The 22,710-nt window shown below is 41.6% G+C and overlaps 1 protein-coding gene across 3 annotated transcripts; it reads right to left on the reverse strand.

Moving 5' to 3' along the window:
* Positions 1-14: 14 nt before the first annotated feature.
* On the reverse strand, positions 15-21,459 carry rhot1a (ras homolog family member T1a). Of its 3 annotated transcripts, XR_008300811.1 has the most exons (21): positions 21,246-21,459; positions 16,283-16,341; positions 16,106-16,187; positions 15,902-15,945; positions 13,801-13,854; positions 13,636-13,688; positions 12,652-12,760; positions 11,216-11,317; positions 10,913-11,011; positions 10,660-10,768; positions 10,339-10,459; positions 9,462-9,546; positions 8,871-9,016; positions 8,666-8,766; positions 8,447-8,577; positions 7,833-7,916; positions 7,613-7,735; positions 7,238-7,440; positions 5,084-5,206; positions 1,927-2,757; positions 941-1,068 (listed from the first exon to the last, which is right to left on the reverse strand). XR_008300811.1 is itself a non-coding variant. In XM_026929645.3 (20 exons), the coding sequence occupies exons 1-20, from the start codon at positions 21,280-21,282 to the stop codon at positions 951-953; spliced, it is 1,983 nt and encodes a 660-aa protein (XP_026785446.1). In that variant the 5' UTR covers positions 21,283-21,459; the 3' UTR covers positions 15-950. The 3 variants fall into 3 exon arrangements, 2 of the variants coding, with proteins under 2 accessions (XP_026785446.1, XP_026785447.1); XM_026929645.3 differs by lacking the exon at positions 1,927-2,757 and having other exon boundaries at positions 15-1,068; XM_026929646.3 differs by lacking the exons at positions 1,927-2,757; positions 5,084-5,206 and having other exon boundaries at positions 15-1,068; positions 21,246-21,458.
* Between the last annotated feature and the right edge of the window lie 1,251 nt (positions 21,460-22,710).

Here is a 22,710-nt window from a genome sequence, read left to right on the forward strand (position 1 = left end):
ATGCTAGACAGCTCTATAATCACACAGTTTATTGTAAATGTTCGAAAGGTCAGAAATGAGTACAACAGCTTCATGGGAGTTTTGCAGTGAATAATACAATGCGCCATTAATCAAACAAAATAGGTGCAGTGGTAGTAGTAGTAGTATTTATTAATACAGATAATAATGTGGAGCCTATCAACAGAGTTCTCATAGAGACCGTGTCCCATTGACCTGACCACAGAATCTACACTTGGGCTCTTTCTTGTGATCTTGTCAACATTGCAGTGAAGCTCATAGCCAGCTTTCGCTGCATTAGTGTGTCTGTGGGGGTCAAGGGCAAACAAGCAAATCATAAATATAAAAACAAACCATATAATTAAAAAAACTCCCTTGTATAGTGTCGGCTGCATGCAAGGTCAAACAGAACATTTTGACTGACAAACATGACGATAAATTATTACAGCTGAAATGTGCTCGAAGCATAATGACCTATACAAGTGAGAAATGGCTTGGTTTCTGTGCATCATCCGTTACGTGCATGCATACGAGTTCTGTACTGCCTTTTGTTCGCCGAAGCTGTATGTATTCTTCAGCAATATTTACATTTATAAACAAAGCGTTCCATCCTCTCGTGCCTCTGCATGGACCGTCTGATAGAAGTCACACCTGCTAATACTGATCTGAGGAAAAATAATGTCAATTTAAAACCAGTCCATCTATGGCAAGAGCCATCTGTAGCATTCAACCACAGCTGACACACAAGACATTTCATATAAGAGCACAGGTTCAAATCAAAACTCCCGAAGAGAAAAATGGTTGCATGGATGCATGTCGGTTCAAATATATAAAATATAGCTATCCATCATGATACTACTAGCTTTCTCTTAAAGGGGAATGACTGGGTTGGAGGGAAGTAGAAGAGTTTTTCGCTGGATAGAGGATTGCAGTCGCATGCTGCCTGTTACTGATCACCGGTGCTTGAGGAGAGCTTTGTACATGGCAAAGCCTAACACTGCGAATACTGTGGCTCCAACGCTGGCTCGCAGCCAGAATGTGGAGTTCTTCAGGTCAGCCTGGGTCATGTGTCTGCGTCAGAGAAAAGGCAGGGGAGAGGGGGGGGGGGGGAGAGAGAGAGAGAGAGAGAGTGTCAAAAAACTTTTTGATTCATTCACTTTGTGGGTAAATGACAAATGACAAATCATTGTGTAATTCCTTTCTCTTTTCTAAAAAGTACCATGTACCATACGATTACTTCTGCACCAAGTCTTCAATGTGAAAGTATTTCTAATGAGCACAAAGGGAATTTCCCAATTTTTTTGTTCTTTTTTGTCATTTGGCATTCCCCACTCACTCAGCTCCAAGCCGTCATACTCCAGCGTGCTCGGCACAAAGGCATGGAGGTGAACTGTGATAGGGATGGCTGCTAGGCAGGGAGGTGGAGCAGTACAGTACTAGCAGAAGCACAGAAAGAGCAGTGGACACTTATCAAGGGCAAAAAAGTATTAACATGATAATGAACACCCTGCTGAGATGCTCAGAACAAAAAAGAAGCAGTAAAGAACAAAACAAAACAAAGGATCATTAACATCACACTCCCAAAACAATGATCAAATCCAAAGCATCACACATTTTCTTTTAATATCTGCTCCCCTGTGTATGTGAAAAGCAAAGCAACACACAACTTGGCCATGGGTTTCCCCAGCCTGCTCGTTCAGAACCCTCTCTTCTTGTAGACCAGTCGGAGTTTCAGTGTCCAGTAAAAACCATAAAAATGAAGCTCAACCACTAGACTGAAAAGCACCATAGTAATAGAAACCTACAGATTCAAACAGCCAGAAATGTTTTGAAAACCAACTTGGTCAGGAACCCATCAGTAAACTGAACGCACCGGTACACTGCACCGACACACAATCACCCAGCGGTCCAGGTGAGGACGGTGTTTACCTGGACACAAATGGGTCGGTAGACGCCTCCATGTAGATCGAGTCCTTTACATAGCTGACTGAGTGCATCTGATGGATGAGGCTGGTCTCCTCATCAGCCAAAAGACAAGTGTCCCTTTCATAAAAAAGGGCCCCAACCTTGTGCACATGCATACAGGATGGCAATTCAACTACCATTCACAGCACAGCCACCCCTACATGCTCCACACAACCACACAACCACCCACCCACCCGGAAATGCAACAGAGAGAGAAAGGCCGAGTTAATGAAAAGATCAATAAATCAAAACACAAAGCTCACTTCGTAGTGAGAACCTCTGACTGATCATGGGCTCGGATAATGTCTGCTCAGAGTGGTGAGTGTGTCATCTAGCCATTCTCAGACACCTTAAGAAATGCCCAAATACCATTAATCATGTTCAGTCCTTTAACATGAAAGCATTAAATGAACTACTGAAAATGCTGCCATCTACAGTAGGGTTTTACATAATCAGCCACCAAACACACAAAAACACCAAGTCAGCAACCGGAAGAAATTAAATTACAAGCAGAAACATAGTTATGTGTACACATTAAAGTGTTAAGAATTGGAATTAACTATTAACCCACTGCATACATGCTAAAACACACACCCAGTACTCTTCAGGCTCGTCACAGTGTGAAACAAGTTCCTGACTATAACAGGTTAAGACCAAACCCCTGATCTAATAAATACTGTTACAGTCAAGGTAGTGAAACACAGATAAAAGCAGGCATGCTGGCAGGGTTAGCATGAGGTGAAGAGATGCAACATGAGAAGAAACAGGCCCAGCCAAACACGTGAGAATGAACACCTACGGAGGGAAAAAACAAACATGACGACAAGAAGATGTAATAAAAAAGGAAACAGAAACACATCAAAATAAAGAATTGAGAGAGTGACAAAATATATCTTGTAGTTTCAGGTATCGTGTTAGCAGGGACCAACAAGAGACAAGGTAAAGAATAAATTCAATTGTTAATCAATTCTATTTTTTGTATAGAGTTTGGACAGTTCCACTGACTCATGTTATAAATACATGTCAGCTGTCAAGTAACTAAAAGTCTCTTGTAGATCTAAACTTGAGTAAAGAAATTTTGTAGCCTAGAAACGTCTAAGATGTATTCTCATGTAAAACATATTAGTTTAAGCTGTTAGAATGCTGTACTTGCACAAAGAGCCAGCTATAAGGTTCAGTGTTAAAACAAACCAACAAACAAAAAATAAATTCAGGGAGAACTGCAGCCGCAAAGGATAAAATACTCGGCAGCTACAGCACTGCCAGCAGAATGATGGATAAAAAAGTGAATTAGTGCAGTTACTGTTTGCATATCCACCTCAAATATTTAAACAAATAAATGTAATTAAAATACAGCTGGTATTAATGAAATAAATAATGCATCTAATTATGTTGACAGTCAACACCCTGAATTTATAGCAATTCAAGTAATAGTTTAAGGGCTAATGTTACATGCTAGTCATGCATTTTTAGACAAGACCTAACATTTTAATAGAACAACAAAGTCGACAGTGCTCAGAAAAGCCCCATGCATTCATATGCACCAGTTAGTCAAGCTGTTTTTCTACCTTCAGCACTAAAATGCCACTAAACTGAATTTCATCAATAAAGCTTTCAAAATAATGGATGAGAAGAGCATGGACTGTGGCAGAAACCTTGACCATAATAGCGCTTTTCCACCGGCAAAGTAGGGGAAACAAATCCTTTTTTAAATTCATCATCATTTTCTCTCCAGTTTGGTCACCTGCCAATTTCTACCCACCATCACAACCCCACTACCAGCTAGGGAAGGTGAAAGCTTTTCAAACTGATACTTATGCTGCATCACAGGGCAGCATAACACACACTGCTATCTGCCCTCTTCCGAATACATCAAGCTCACAGACGCCCACGATCGGCTAGTGTCACTGTCACTGACATGGCAGACAGTAAACCTATCCCTCCCACCCAGCGAGCATGACCAAAGCTGCTCTCTTGACCTGGTGGATAGCTGGGTGGATCGATGGATGACTGTGGCATTGCTGGAATTTGCACTAGTGATCTCCTTAAAATACAACAAATGCTTTTCTGTTTTTCTCGCCATTCAGGAGCCTTAGGAGACAAATTTTTATTGCCAGACTTTGTTGGTCTTTCCATTTCCATTACCAACTAACGCATTCCATGTCTTGCCAGAACATCAAAAGTACCAAAAGGAGCTATAAGTAGTGCAGACCTCCTAGTCGATGCAATAGTCAGCAAATTGCCATGAATCATCACTCAAATCGGAAATAAAAATTCAGAAACAACACTAGCTAGAATCACCTTTCTACTGATCAGAGTTTGGCACTGCAATCTTCAATAGTAGTGTCTGATAACATTCTGATTCCCCATCTACTACAGCTTTCAGCTTTCTCTCAATCTCTTGCTACCTCTTCCACTCACGTACAACCAAACGCAGAGTAAAAGGCAAATCAGAATTTTGAAGCTCACCCATCATTGCTACTGCTGTTAGTGTTCATGGTAACACTAGTGGCACAAGATAAAAAAAAATTATGTCACCACCTCACAACCTTCAGAGTACTCTCATGTGACGGGAAATGGACAAAGGAGTTAGATTAGTAACTGAACCATTCCCGTCTGCTGGAAAAGCGCTATTAGGATGGCTAACACTAGCTAGATTAGACCATTAACACCGGGTGGCACTGAACAGTGCTTTGGAGTGAAGCATAAATAAAAGGAAGAAGTCATATTTGGCTGGCACTACCAGTGTAGGGTTGTTGAATAACGCACCAAGGCACACAGCGAAGACTACAAAAGTCAGCATTAGATACACCCCGATAAAGTTTAGTGCTTTGTATGAAGGAAACCCAACTATAGACCTAGTGAACACACACACACACACACACACACACACACACACACACACACACACACACACACACACAGAGCCACCACAGATAGGTCTCTTAACAAGGATCTATGGAATAGATAAAAAGGGTTAGGAAGAGCAAGGTAACCCATACAAAGTAACCCAACCAACTGCGGTGGATATGCAACGCAAAACAGAGAGTAGGCATGTTAGGAAACGGAGGTTAAAGGTGGCCATAAAGAGCAGGAGGAGGGCAGGGCTGGGCTTAGAGACCTGTTCACAATGACACTGTAGAGTTTGGCCCTGACCGAACGCAGGAGCTCACTGTTCAGCAGGTTCTGACTGATGCAAAAAGTGCACCTGTTGCAGGCACACATGCAGCGGAGCTTGGCGTGGCTGCGGAGACACACACACACACACACAAACAGGAAGAGGAGATCAAAGTCATGTATGAGGCACGATCATGAGACCTGACGCCCAAAGGTTCCTCTTCCTCTTTAAAGATCAAAGCTCCTGCCCCCCTACAATCACCACTTAAGGAAAAAAAAATAACAATCACAAAGCGGAAATGGAGGAGCTCAAGGAGGCGAAACCAGGAGAGTAGCACAGTTATCAAATTATCAGCATACATATAGTTCAAAAGCACAATTACACTCTTAATACGGAGACCATGTACCACCAGATCAGCGGTCTGCTTAATATTTTTGCAGCATGCATGACTGCAACCTTGTCCAAGACTGGCAGGCTTTTGGCTTTTATCTTTAACTGATAATCTTTCATAGTCTGTAATTGTGAGATTTATTTTTTTACTAATTTTTTTCTGATACCAGTGAAAAATAAAATAGTAATCATATTGTGGAGTGTATCCAATGTAGATTTAACAAAAAAAAAAAAAGCAGCCTACCAAAATACCTGCTCCCATTTAGTCTGGTACCAGTGACTTGTCTTGGGCCGTCTCTTCTCCAGACGTCTCGTCTGACTGAGTGTTAGGTCTATATTGCTTTAGCCTCTTCCTCACCGTGACTCACACACTGGTGGCTAACACTGCTATCAACCAAGGCTACAGGCAACTGCTCTAAAATCCACAGCTTTGCTCTCATGAATGTTTTGTTTATGTTGTGATAGCAAATCCAATTTAAGTGCTGGATTTTTAATTCCTTTTTATGTGAAATGGAACATTTGGTAAGCATTAAATGCATTGAATCAAAAAAAAAAAAACAAAAAAAGATAATAGACTTCACAGGCATGACTGGGACATCTCATAAAATGACCAGGACCATTTGCCCATATTATATTAAAAAATTATTTTTAAAAATTAAAGAATGGTTTACCTGAGGTTTACAGAGATCAGAGACAAAACCCAGCTAGCAAGCAAAGCTTTACTCAAGAAAACTTTTTATCCATCTCAAAGATATTTCAGGCTTATCAGGTTTCTGTTAAAGTAACTCATAATTACAAATGTTAAATCCCATTTTATTAGCACGATTTCGCACTTCATTGTCAATGTTCTTCTTAATATAGTTAAAGAGAATCCTTGATGTTGAACCGCAATCAATATTTCCTCCTACAGCAGCAGTGAGAGTCTATTTGCACAGCTCAGCAGATTGATTTAATCAACTCAATCTCAATAACAGCTCTGCCTACAGTCTTTAATTAATCTTTTTTTAGAATATAAATTAGAGATCGCACCGCTCCAACATCCATATTGGCCCAATATCAGCAGAAAATGCTGGTTTGGACATCAGAGGTAAAAAAAAAAAAAATGAATCCAATCCGAATCTTTAACAAATATACCCAGAAATATAGAACTGATTACCGCAACGTAAAGAGAGATAAAATAGATCCTGCAATAAATACAGCTGCCATCTAAGTTACCATTATAGTCATGCTGATGGCTATGTATTTACATGGCTATGTATTTCTTCCTGTAGTAGCACATTTGAGCAGTTTGAGTCTTAAGTGAAGTCTTAAGTGAAGCATAGTGGCAAAAAATATTAGAATGTTATCATTGGATGATATTCAAAATGTCAGTATTCGGGGAAAAAAATTATACTGTTCCATCTGTAATACAAATGAACGTTCTTTGCCCCAAATGTTTATAATAGAAACATGAAACACGTCTGAAAGTGGTTGAATAGTTACAGTTCTGTAAATCTTTTCTGTAAAGCCTTCATAGACACACAATTCAACGTTGAATGGACTCAGCAGGGGTTACAATGCAGTTTTAAATTCATGAGATGGTTTGGTTCTTCATTACTTTCTGTACTATATTAACATCTCGCATCTAATTTGTTTGCCAAGCTGAAATTGTTTCCTAAAGAATAGAGCGAAGGATAAATGATACACAGGGGAGGAGAAAAAGCAGCCATTAGAGCCATGCAGGATGGTGGAAAGGTGGCGAGGTTAGGCTGAACAAGCTTCACTCACGGATACATGGCCATGGTGGTGAGTTTGGTGTAGATGTCTCTGCTGGGCGCTTCAGCTGTGTTACAGGTGAACTGCTGCGGCGGGTGCAGCTTGTGCCTCCTGCAGAAGTCCAGAGGAGATGCACTGTAGTGTTGGCGAACCTCATGCAGGTCTGACTTGGCGGCGATCATCATACATGGAGTCTTGCTGTCCATGAAGTATTTCTGTGGAAGCAAAAAAATGAGGTCATGCTGATCCACAACATGATAGCACTTTGTATTAATTAATCCTATAGTTGTAGTAGATGTAGTTTGTAGTTTGGTAACATTACAGCTATAAATCTTCTCTTCGGAATTCGTATATGTAATCTCATCGACGAGCATATGTGTGACAAACCTTATAGGCCTTTGCGCAGTATTCAAAAGAGCGAGGATTACTGATGTCATACACAAGACAGACAACATCACAGGCCAGATCTGACTCTGAGAGGAACTCAAAGTCTGGGAGAACCTCATGCAGCTGAGAAAGACACAAAAACAAGGTTAGTTCTATGTCCATTGTTAGACCTGTGGATATACAGTATATGAATTCTGATAATAGCAACATTTAAACTTACAAGCAAGTACTTCTCTTGTCCATAGACATATGTGGTGCTGATGGCGTAGTAGGATTTGTGGTCTTCCCTAATCCGCATTTGCCTCTACAAAAGGAACACACACACACACACACACACACACACACACACACACACACACACACACACAAAAAAAAAACTGTCAAGGTTACCTGCCAACAAGGTACAGGTGCTTAGTCTGAAAAAGGTTTGTGCTTTTCCATAGTAAATGAAACAGTTCTCGACTTGCAAAATTGTTTTAGAGCAAGCACACAAATTCCTTTTGGTCTGAAACAAAGGCCTGATGACATCAGGACCTTTTAAGACAGCATAATTTGTCACCATAAAAACAAACTGAGGAACCTTCTTGACTGCCATTAAAATAAGATGTGACCCTTGCAGAGGTTTTGATGCTGAAAAATATAAATCAGTGGAACAAAGAAAAAAAAAAACACCTGTTCTTACAAATGACTGCAGTTAACTACACAGGCATGACATTACTAACTCTAAAGCTAATAAACATACTCTGATCAACTACGCACTCCATTAAATAGCTAAAAGAAAACCAAGCATGTGTCCACCACCCTCCAGATAATATCTTTGTGCAGTGTACTCACAGCCAAGTTCCTGCCCAGAAAGGCCTGCAGGAAGCCACTCTTGCCACTGCCACGTGCTCCCAGGACGTTACACCGGAACACATTGCGCTGGGTCTGCTTCTTCTGCAGGTCAATGTGCTTGTTCCTGGTAACTACACCACACAAAACACGTTAACATACACAATACAGGCAAACGCACAAAGAGGCACACATCTAGTCTCTCTACACTCTTTCTCTTACTTGTGATGGCAGCAGCCTGTGAGTCCTGTTCATGAATGATAGAGTAACCAAGGTAACCCAGATACTCCAAGCAGCGCTGTACATCCAGGTATGTTGTTAGCCTGAATGGTGGATCAGACGTCATGTGAAAAAAAGCTGCCTGGAGTATAAAGGAGTATAAAATAAGTAACTCTGACTGGCTCTTAAGATCAGTGCTGTTACTTACGTCCACTGGGACAGGTAGCCCTGGTAGGTGATCCAGCCCTGGTCATTGGTGTACACTGTATTGTTGACGTCAGGGCCCCAGGGCATGTAGGGGAAGACTTTAAACAGATCTTTCAGCTCATCCGGAGACAACGCACAGTCTCGATCCTGAAACAAAGCTTGGCTTTAATCTGGGATTCATTTTGGTAAAAGCTGGACTTACTTCCATACAACACCATTGATTACATTAAGTCTTAAACACACTGCATTTGGCACTTTATACTGTTACTGCACGTAACATACTTGCATATTTTGTACATCCATTTTTTGCACATTTCTGTACATACATTTCTTACTTTTTATTCATTTCTGTTTATTAATTTAGCTATTTAAATGCACAGTGGAAAGAGGAGTAGGACAGGTTTTCATTTCACTGCAAGTGATATACTGTAAAAAACTGTGTATGTGACAAAATCTTGAATCTTGAAAACATCTCTGTGTGCCATTCTGTCACACAACCTGGCCTTTCCTAATTTACTCCTCACAGACTAGAGTTATGCACCTCTGACTGATCCCCCTAAAAGCCGACTGTGTCCAGAACTGACGGACTCACCTTGTCATGCTTGTCAAAGACACTCTGCAGGAAGAGGTAAGCATTGTGGTTCAGCTCTGTGGTGCAGTTCGGAGGTATTTTTAACCTGCACAAACAAAGATGGTCACAGCTTAGAAGTAGATTTAATTAAAGCCTGTCTGTTTCTGGCACAAACAGAGGCTGCTGTAATGTGGTGCTTTACAGGGCTTAAAAACAAACCGGGTCTAACGGAATAGATTTTTATGTAACAATCCTTAAATCAAATGTACAAGTTTGATTCCTGACAATTCACTAGTAACTCTTTCCAAATCAATATTTAAAAAAAAAAAAAAAAAAAAAAAAAAAAAAAAAAAAAAAATCAGGATTCCTGGTGAGGGTTACTCATTGCTAATCATTCAAGCTCATTTTAAGTTATAAAGTTTTACTCTTTTTGAGTCAGCTGAAAGAGCATTTCAAGTGTTGGTAGGTTTGGGATCTTTCTACGCCCATCACCGACCAGAAATTAAAATCTTTTTAAATTATCTATTGGCTGCTTCTAGAGCTTGAAAATGAATTGCTAGACTCCAGTGAAAGACGTTTTTTTTCACTCAGCATTTGAATACAGTAGCAGGATGCATTATACACTCAGAAAAACAGTCTACTTCTAAAATAAAAAGCAATATTATTATTTTATTTTAGCAGGAAGCCTGCTTTGTTTGCATCCAATGAAGTTCTGATACTAAACACAAAAGGACAGAGACTGGTTTGTCAAGGAACAATTAGTAGTGTGTGTACAAGAGGAAAGAAAGTTACACAAACAGCTTTGTTTAATGAAGATTTTGTTGAAACTGTATTATTGATTCAGCAGCACTGCATGATTTTACTTGTGAATACACTCATCACGCTGTGTGGGACTCACAGGGGAAACAGGTATTCCTGGGTGAGTTCCAGGTCGTCATCATAGCCAAACCTTCGGAGCACAGTCCACGTGGTCTCATGCCTCCCTCTCTGAATAAAGAGAGTGTGTAGGAACAAGAAACCTGGCGGGAGAAAAGCACACAGCTGAGTCAGATATGCATATTTACATTTAGTCCTCTGGCAGTGCAATTTACAAAAGTTGAAACTTTCTTCAGAGGAATGTTTTATGGAAAAACCAGGTGATAAGGTCATGCCAGAAAGCCTGAGATGGAACAGAAAGAGTGAGCAATAAACAGTGAGGTTCACGACCAGCACAGCTGACCTTTAAGAGTGAGGCCGTTGTCCCTCACGCCGTCAGTCATGTTTCGCCGCACAACATTTTTCACGTCCTCCAACGCTTGGGGAGCAAGCGGCATGTTAAAACAGGTCCTCTGTATTGAAAAAAAAAGAAAAAAAAAGAAAAGAGGGGACCGTGCTATTAGACTAAGTAAGTCTGCATGAAAAATTTCAACATTAATAAAAGAAAATCAAGCAAAGACACCTTCTGTGAAAAGAATTAAGAACAAGGTTCCTACTTGGAAGAAATTGAGCTCATGGTCATTGAGAATGCCATCGTTGTCCAGATCAGATATTTTGAAGATGCGAGTAAGCGCTTTGATGCAAGAAGGCTTCATCTGAAACCAGACCACAGATATTACCAGTCCATCTTTAATCATTAACCCTGTATAATTATTATTTTTATGCAAACAACAAACCTCACTAAGGTTTCCCATGTATTGGAGAAGGGGAAATTTTGGGGAATAGAGAGTGTAATAACTAAAGCAAGGCTAAAGTGCTCTCAAGTTTTTAGGGCCCCTCAACTTCCAAGAACCTCTCACCTCCTTTTCCTCCGGGCAGTACAGGGGGCCTGTAGGGTGTAAAACGGCCTTCTGGGCGTAGTAGAACAACTCAGAGATATTCTTCAGGTTTTTTGCAGAACACTAAAAAACAAAAATAATGATTCGGATGAATTCTGGATGGCTAGGTAAAATTTTATTTGTAGAATTACATGCTACTATACATTGGTAGGGCCACTTTTTTAAATGCTAGCTAAAAGGGTAGATCTGCTAATCTAGTCCCTTGGCCTAATTTACAAAGTTAATGCTCCCTCCTTCTCCGATATTTCTATCCATTTCCATGAATAGGTAAGGAATAACACGTGACAGACAGTGCGGTTACATGAAAATAATCCACGCCGAGGTGGTGTGATACAGCCTGATGCAAATCCACCCTGAAGTGGGTTATTTTCATATAACTGCATGATCTGAAGTGTGTCATTCCACTTCGATCACGGCGTTTTTACATTTATTAATGAACATCATGCTTTTTAACAATTTACAGTTAGCTTAACATTATGGAATATCCACAAGTTCCAGTTATCGCTCCCGCTATAGTAGTTATAAACAGTCATTCCCTTACTAGCCTCTTTTTTCCTCTTTCTTGGAGTTAATAGGACAAAAAAACTGCAGTCCGTGATGTTACACAGAAACCGGAAAGAGCAAACTCCTCTGTCCTGAAGACACTCTTGTGTTGGGAAAGCTTCACCACATCAACAATTATACGTTTTTCTTTTAAAATCTGTTTATTATCAGTCTTAGAGTGCCTTCCATACCAGTCCCTGTGTATAAGCTTTTACAATAGAAACAATAACGTATTAGAAAAAGCATGTTAATATAAACCTATAATTTATGTTACAGCCGTAACTACTGTAAGGGCTCTGTGGTTATATAAAATTAATCCACACCTTCTGACCAATCCACCTAATCATAATGATAAACAGTGAATGCAGCTGTAATAATAATCACATTACAGTCTGATTTACAGTCATTTCAATATGATGCAGATCCAGAGAGAGACATAATTACATAAAAGCCTTTCTCTGGTGGTGTGAAGAAAATAGACAGAGATCATAGCCTAGCCAAAATGAGAAGGATCAATCTGTTTTACTCGACATGTCAAGCTCTACGTGCATGTAGTCTTGTAAAACCTGTCTCTTAATTTAGACTGAAACTTATCCAACCAGATTATGGCTGGTTGCCACATGAGCCACCAGGTGATGCCTGTATCCTCCATGATACTACTGCATGTCTGCACACGCTCAATGTCTCTGACCGAAACATCTTCTAAATTTACTCAGGCTTAGGTTCAGAAGGACTTTCTGAACACAAATTAATCCTAGTCCAAGACTAAAAATAATTGCTATGCTATGGATCCTTCTGAAAATTCACTGTAAAAGTTTCCATGTTTGCTCAGTTCACTGGAGAGCTCTACTTACCTCAACACAGGTCTCAATTTCTGAGTACTGGTTCATGATGGGGAGAATGGTCTCCATGCTGCTGTGATCCACCAGGTCTGACTTATTCCCGACAAGAATCAGGGGCACTCTGTAAAATGTTACATCATGTTTTTACATTCAGCACTGAATTACTGATTTACTGTCCAGAGAACCTGCAAAAACATTCAAGCCCAGTTTATCTCGTTCTCCTCCTCCTTCCTGCTGAAGGAGGTATGTTTTCCCGTTCCTCAAAGTTTAACATTGTTTAGGGGTCCGAGCACTGAGCGATGAAACCTACTGCTTTTCTTATGATGATTTTGACACACACTGCAATGGTAAGAAAAAAAACATAAAGCTCACGAACAAAAAATTACACACTACAGTATATTGAGTAGATCCACCCTGACCTGATTCTGACCCTACAGTGCAGTTTGATTGATATCTTCTGATTTATGAATCCTACACTTAATAATTAAGATTTTTTTTTGTTTTGGCTTCAGCCAAACAATAATGCCTCGAGCACCATTAAACTCAGTGTACTTAGACTCTAAGCTGATTTACACAATATGCAAAACCACCTTTTTTTTTTTTTTTAAACTCTTCCTAGTGTGTTCACAGATTCTCACAAAATCTGTTGTGTATAATATTCAGAGCCTACTCATAAAAAAAAGATGCTCATAGAAAAGCTGACCTAAAATACACCATAATTAATCTTTGGCCACTTTAAATACTTTAAACGTATTAACATCATATCTTTTATTATACGATTGTCAGAGCCTCGTCTTATTCTAAATGACAGAAAACCTCGCATCTGTGTTTATCATCTCTGCCTGTGTTCAGATTTTGAAACATACTCGGATTCTCTGAATCAGTATAGCCAATTGTGCCAACAGAACGTAAACTCCTAGGTCACGAATATGAGCAGGTCAAACATTTCCAGGCACCGTAAAGCCTTGTACAGACTGCAGACACAGCCACACACACCTGCTGTCCTTGTCTGTTCTGTCATTGATGAGGGGAATCCAGTGGCTTGTCACCTAGAGTTAAAACAAAAAAGGCTTTGAAACACCAATAGACCATATTTAATTAACAAAAAATACAAGAAAACTATGACATAATTATCTGATTTTTTTAAAAGAACAAACCTACCTTCTCAATAGATTTTTTGTTGTTTACTGAGTACACTATGCAAATGACGTTTGCCTATATAATAATAAGAAAAACAAGAACAAGAATAATAAAGGTTAGAGCAGCATCTGTCACTGTTAACTGAATGGAGAATGTATATATAATAGGAAGAGACATGCAATACAGTCCTGTATGTGCAGCATAAGTAGTAAAAGTCAGAGGTATAATAGTGCAATAAAGCAGCAGAAAAGCAGGATTAAAACTGACAGTGTCTGTATTATTCTGTGCTGTTAACGTGCAACGTTCCAGTTACAGAATAGAGGTCCGAATGCAATACGTGCTACGTCCTATCACAGTACTATAACACAACAGAACCGTTTCAGCTGTTATAATAGAAATATGTAATAAATAAAATAACATGGGTTATGCTGTTTTAGGAAAATAATCAACGACGGAGTGGTGTGATGGAGCCAGACACAAAATGGAGACGGTGTTACAATGTTGATTTGAACCTTTTTTCCTAGAACAGCTCATCCCTAAGTGGTTTATTTCTCTTATACCACAGTAATTCGCCAACAATTTTTGTTTCCTAAAAAAAGAATGACAAACTTTTTGCCCATTTATAGTTACATTTAATTTGTGGGATCATCTGTGAAACGAGTTAGTTCCTGTTATCCGTTACGTTATGACAGCTATGAACTGTCGTTACCTCAGCAACCGCTCTTTCGTTTTCCTCTCTTGACGTTAATAAGACAATCATCGCAGCTTGTCATGTTACAGAGAAACCACAAAGTCCTAAAGACTTTCTCGTGTTCAAGCTACAAAGTTACAAAGTACTGACACTGGAGACTCCTTCCAAAAACACTAAATAAGTGTCTCCTCACAGAAAACCTCACTATAATGAAAACTAGACATGTTTTTAATCAGGTTATGTGGCATGTCAACTGTACAAGTCCCTGTGTAGGCTTAAAGATTTAAAGAAGAACGTACCAGAACGAGCGCATAAACCTTGTACGTGACCTACTTAATTAATCAATACCTTCTAACCAATCAGATTCAAGCATTCAACATCACTGTGGTACGATCATAAAAAAAAAAGCATCACTCATCATCGTTAAATATCAAGAGTAACTTACGTATGTACGTATGCGTGTTGATGCAACATCATATCTGCTGCTTATACCTTATAGTTTTGTTTATCACTGCAGTGAGTCTGTGACATTCATTAAGGTGATGAGTCTGATTAGAGCTGGGCAATATGACAAAAAATATCATATCTCGATACTTGAAAATATTTATACGATACACGATATGTCTCATGATATATAATTTAGTTAATAAACTGCCAGCAAGCCAAAAGTGCTGCGTTAAAACTGTAACAATGAACAACAGTTAAACTGAGTTTGATGATGGTTTTAATTAACGTCTACCAAAACTAAATTCTAACACTGGAATAGAGAGAGAAGAAAAATATATAATTTAGAGGTTAGGTAAAAAACTTTTACATCAAATTAGCTGCTTCTATTCAGACTGTAATTTTTTTTCTGTTATAAATAAAATAAATGATATCATTATAGCAACACCTTTATTGCCAAGTACCGTGGGTTTACATGTACAAGGAATTTGTCTTGGTGTACTGGTGCTTAGTATAACAGTATGAAATGACAAATAATATTAGTAAGGTAAACAACGATGAGCAAAAAAATAGAAATGTAAAAATTTAGAAAAATAAAATAAAAAGAGAGAGACGTTAACTGTACAGTAGTGCAGGGTGTGCAAAAGTGGGCCAGTGCAAATGATCACAGTTTGAAGTAAGAAGGTGCAGCATAGCACTGAGTTTGTGCGTTAATGTAACGCATATGAAACAGCAAAGTGGTTTTTTTTTGTTAATGTAATGTGTAATGTCCATGGAGGTGGATAAGAGAGGATGGTGGGTCCTGGGTATTGTTGATGAGGCCAGTTGCAGATGGAAACAAAACGAGACAAAACAAAGTGCACCAAAACACCGATGTCATGTATCATGACATCATACCATAATTTATTAGGATATTGATATTATATGGTCATATCACCCAGCCCCAATTCAGCCCAACTCTAAGTGTGTCAGAGAAATCAGGCTCACCTTAGATATTTCTTGGTACAGCTGTTCATCTGACTGCTCTGCTTCTACAGATTAAGAAAATAAGATCAGCTGATAGAACAAGAGGAAACAACAGCTCAGGAGCACTGGAAAAGAGAATTTTCATATGATCCAACAATCACAGCAGTTATACATAATAATCAGTCAGTGATCCTCGGAGATGATGTGCATGCCATACGACTTTACCTGAGTAGTCCACGATGTGTGTCGGCACTCTCTCAGGGGTGACGTCAGCAGGAATGGTGATCTCCTCAGCACGCATCGGGACCTTAAGCGTAGCAAAACAGCAGCGCAGGTTAATGTTTTCAACTATAATGTACGAACAATCCAACGAAACATCAACGTGGCAAGAGACGGGCGTACCTCATCAGGGAATTCTTCACTGACCAGTGACATGATCAGTGACGTCTTCCCCACTTTAGCTGTGGAGGAAACAAATATTTCTTGATCAATGTTTTGGTGTAAAGCATTTAACACTCTCTATGAATCCTAACTGATCCTAATCTTCAGACAAGGTACAACTGCATGCAAAAATTTGCACTCCTTCGTGCATTCTGGATGAAAAGAAGGACATGAAAACTTTAAAAAAAATAAATAAATAAACATTTTCCCCCCCATTTCCCATCATCCTTTCAGTTTCCTGAGCTGATAGTCAAGGAGGCTGTGTAGAGACAGAGTTTAAACAGGAATGTCAAGAAGAATAAACAGAGATATGTCAAACAATCTGATGGGGTTAGACAGAGATGTCAGGAAGACTTGCTGTTCAGGTTTTCACCGAGAGAAAACACTAAAATGTGTGCAGGGTGATACTCTGGTACTCCAGAGCCAGGATTATGAAACATTAGTACACATTTCTGCTTCTTATGCTTCTAAGGGTGTGCAAACATTTGCACTTTACTCTAATTGGATTTGAGCTCCATCTGAAAGTTGAAGTCTTTTATCCTAACTACTATAAATACGTCCTGTAAACAGAGGATAACCCACATAATCTGAAAAGTGCATCCTCCTGATATCTACAAGCCCTATTCTAGGACTTGTGCTAATGTTGCTAATGAATGCTGACAGCTTTAAACATTAATGTTCCTGAGCTCTAAAAAGCCTGCTCTTCGTCTAGAAGTGCACACTAGCAAAATACACAGCACCACACTCGACCACACTCCACCACACAGCAGACCATACAGCACTATACAGCACCACACGGCACCGTACAGCACCACACAGCACACCATACAGCACACCATACAACACACCACACAGCACACCATACAACACCACACAGCACACCATACAACACACCACACAACACCATACAGCACTATACAGCACCACACAGCACCACACAGCACACCATACAACACACCACACAGCACACCATACAACACACCACACAGCACACCATACAACACACCACACAGCACACCATACAACACCACACAGCACTATACAGCACCACACAGCACTATACAGCACTATACAGCACCATACAGCACACCATACAGCACCATACAGCACAATACAGCAGCATACAGCACACCACACAGCACCATACAGCACTATACAGCACTATACAGCACCATACAGCACCACACAGCACACCATACAGCACCACACAGCACCACACAGCACTATACAGCACCATACAGCACTATACAGCACCATACAGCACTATACAGCACACCACACAGCACCATACAGCACTATACAGCACCATACAGCACCACACAGCACCACACAGCACTATACAGCACACCACACAGCACCATACAGCACTATACAGCACCATACAGCACTATACAGCACTATACAGCACCATACAGCACCACACAGCACCACACAGCACCACACAGCACCATACAGCACCATACAGCACCATACAGCACACCACACAGCACTATACAGCACCACACAGCACCACACAGCACTATACAGCACCACGCAGCACCATACACCACCATACAGCACTATACAGCACCACACAGCACTATACAGCACTATACAGCACCATACAGCACTATACAGCACCATACAGCACCACACAGCACACCATACAGCACTATACAGCACCACACAGCACTATACAGCACCACACAGCACACCATACAGCACTATACAGCACCACACAGCACCATATAGCACACCACACAGCACCATACAGCACACCACACAGCACCATACAGCACACCACACAGCACCATACAGCACCATACAGCACACCATACAGCACTATACAGCACACCATACAGCACTATACAGCACTATACAGCACACCATACAGCACCATACAGCACCACGCAGCCACCATACAGCACCACGCAGCCACCATACAGCACTATACAGCACTATACAGCACCATACAGCACCACACAGCACCACACAGCACCATATAGCACCATACAGCACACCACACAGCACTATACAGCACACCATACAGCACCATACAGCACACCATACAGCACCATACAGCACCACGCAGCCACCATACAGCACCACGCAGCCACCATACAGCACTATACAGCACCATACAGCACTATACAGCACCACACAGCACCATACAGCACACCACACAGCACCATACAGCACCATACAGCACACCATACAGCACTATACAGCACACCATACAGCACCATACAGCACACCATACAGCACCATATAGCACACCACACAGCACCATACAGCACTATACAGCACACCACGCAGCACCACACAGCACACCACACAGCACTATACAGCACCATACAGCACTATACAGCACCACACAGCACTATACAGCACACCATACAGCACCATACAGCACACCATACAGCACCATATAGCACACCACACAGCACCATACAGCACTATACAGCACACCACGCAGCACCACACAGCACACCACACAGCACTATACAGCACCATACAGCACCATACAGCACACCACACAGCACCATACAGCACACCACACAGCACACCACACAGCACACCACACCACACCACACCACACAGCACCATACAGCACCATACAGCACCATACAGCACTATACAGCACCATACAGCACACCACACAGCACTATACAGCACACCACACAGCACACCACACAGCACACCATACAGCACACCATACAGCACACCATACAGCACCACACAGCACACCACACAGCACTATACAGCACCATACAGCACTATACAGCACCACACAGCACACCATACAGCACCATACAGCACTATACAGCACACCACACAGCACCATACAGCACTATACAGCACCACACAGCACTATACAGCACTATACAGCACACCACACAGCACCATACAGCACCACACAGCACCATACAGCACCACACAGCACCATACAGCACCACACAGCACACCACACAGCACCATACAGCACTATACAGCACCACACAGCACTATACAGCACTATACAGCACTATACAGCACACCATACAGCACCATACAGCACACCACACAGCACCACACAGCACACCACACAGCACCACACAGCACCATACAGCACACCACACAGCACTATACAGCACACCATACAGCACTATACAGCACTATACAGCACACCATACAGCACCACACAGCACACCATACAGCACCACACAGCACACCACACAGCACCATACGGCACTATACAGCACCATACAGCACTATACAGCACCATACAGCACACCACACAGCACCATACAGCACACCACACAGCACCATACAGCACACCACACAGCACACCACACAGCACACCATACAGCACACCATACAGCACACCATACAGCACACCACACAGCACCACACAGCACCATACAGCACACCACACAGCACTATACAGCACCATACAGCACTATACAGCACCACACAGCACACCATACAGCACACCATACAGCACCATACAGCGCACCATACAGCACACCACACAGCACCATACAGCACACCACGCAGCACCATACAGCACACCACGCAGCACCATACAGCACACCACGCAGCACCATACAGCACTATACAGCACCACACAGCACCATACAGCACACCACGCAGCACCATACAGCACACCACGCAGCACCATACAGCACTATACAGCACCACACAGCACCATACAGCACACCATACAGCACCATACAGCACACCACGCAGCACCATACAGCACACCACGCAGCACCATACAGCACTATACAGCACCACACAGCACCATACAGCACACCATACAGCACCATACAGCACACCACACAGCACCATACAGCACACCACACAGCACCATACAGCACTATACAGCACCATACAGCACTATACAGCACACCACACAGCACCACACAGCACTATACAGCACCATACAGCACTATACAGCACACCACACAGCACCATACAGCACTATACAGCACCATACAGCACCACACAGCACTATACAGCACCATACAGCACCACACAGCACTATACAGCACCGTACAGCACCGTACAGCACCATACAGCACCATACAGCACCACACAGCACCATACAGCACACCACACAGCACCATACAGCACTATACAGCACCATACAGCACCACACAGCACTATACAGCACCATACAGCACCATACAGCACCACACAGCACTATACAGCACCATACAGCACACCACACAGCACCATACAGCACTATACAGCACCATACAGCACCACACAGCACTATACAGCACCATACAGCACCATACAGCACCACACAGCACCATACAGCACTATACAGCACTATACAGCACCACACAGCACTATACAGCACCATACAGCACCACACAGCACTATACAGCACCATACAGCACCGTACAGCACCATACAGCACCACACAGCACCATACAGCACACCACACAGCACCATACAGCACTATACAGCACTATACAGCACCACACAGCACTATACAGCACCACACAGCACCATACAGCACCACACAGCACTATACAGCACCACACAGCACCACACAGCCCACCATACAGCACCGTACAGCACCATACAGCACCATACAGCACACCACACAGCACTATACAGCACCATACAGCACACCACACAGCACTATACAGCACCACACAGCACACCATACAGCACACCATACAGCACTATACAGCACCATACAGCACACCACACAGCACCATACAGCACACCACGCAGCACTATACAGCACTATACAGCACCATACAGCACTATACAGCACCATACAGCACCATACAGCACTATACAGCACTATACAACACACCAGTCGACCTCAGACTGCAGAGAAAGTGTCATGTAGCTGAAGTTGCGGGCAGGAGGCGCGTGAAGCAGCTAGCTAAGCGGCTACATTAGCTCACTACAGAGCTCCAAACCAAATTATTTATTTACTTACGTTCACCGACTAGTAAAATCCTTACGTCCTTCCTCATTGTTAACGACGTATATCCAGTTAAAACAAACGCGGAGCTCCTTGAAATAGCATGTAGCTAACTAACAGCACCTTCTTCCCCGGCACTGTGCTCCTGTCAGGCTAAGCTAAGCTAAGCTAAGCGAATGACACGGGGCTGCGCATGCGCAGTTCAGCCGATTGGCGCTCTTGTAGGGCAAAACGGACGGAAGTTGGCTTCTTATTTCCGAATTGCGCGTGCCACCTTAAATGGCGTTTGCAGTAACGAGGTTGCGCCTGTAGAGGGCACTGATTAGAATTTTTTTTAAAAAGATCTATTATACCATTTACCACACAACAATAACCAAAACAACAACCACAACAGCCACCATCACAACAAGAACTACAACAACCACCACCACCACCACAACAACAAGAACTACAACAACCACCACCACAACAACAACAACCACCACAACAACAACAACCACCACCACAACAACAATCACAACAACCACCACAACAATCACAACAACAACCACCACCACCACAACAAGAACTACAACAACAACCACCACCACAACAAGAACTACAACAACAACCACCACCACAACAACAACAATCACAACAACAACAATCACAACAACAACAACCACCACAACAACAATCACAACAACCACCACAACAATCGCAACAACAACAACAACCACCACCACCACAACAACCACCACAACAGCAACTACCACCACAACAATCACAACAACAACAACAACCACCACCACCACAACAACCACCACAACAGCAACTACCACCACAACAACAACAACAACAACATATCTTGTTTGAACCTTTTTCAGGATAAATATCTTCCAAAAATTCAAATACAGGTGTACAATGAATTTGTCTTGGTGCTGGAGTCAACGTAATTCACACAATATACACATTTTGCAGATAATAAGTCTTTTTTAAAACCTGAATAAGCGACATGTAGCGCCCCCTGTAGGCCAGCTGGAGTGTGTTTCTGTCTACATATTTCAACTTAAAAGTTCAGAAGACTCCCAAGAACTATAAATATTTAAAATATTAGCAAGCATTTTAGTATAGGTTAAAATCAAATTCAAATTTTATTGGTCACATACACAACAGTACTACGTGCAGTGAAACTTTTTGACTGTCCGTGACATAAAAAAATAGAATTTACATAAACCAGAATTTATATCTATAAAGACAGGAAAGGAAAAATATAAAAAATATGATATAAGGAGATACAAAGATCGGTGGCATTAACAGTACGACTGTATAATATGTAAATAACATGGACATGTATTGAATTACAGACCAAGTATATTATTTAGTGTTTTTCACTTGGCGAATCTTGGTGCTGGAGTCAACACAATTCACACAATATACACATTTTACAGGACATACATTAATAAAGTAAACATACAATAATCTACAGTAAACATCAGTG

This window comes from Pangasianodon hypophthalmus, chromosome 23 (assembly GCF_027358585.1).
Source record: "Pangasianodon hypophthalmus isolate fPanHyp1 chromosome 23, fPanHyp1.pri, whole genome shotgun sequence".
In the NCBI taxonomy this organism is placed as follows: Eukaryota; Metazoa; Chordata; class Actinopteri; order Siluriformes; family Pangasiidae; genus Pangasianodon; species Pangasianodon hypophthalmus.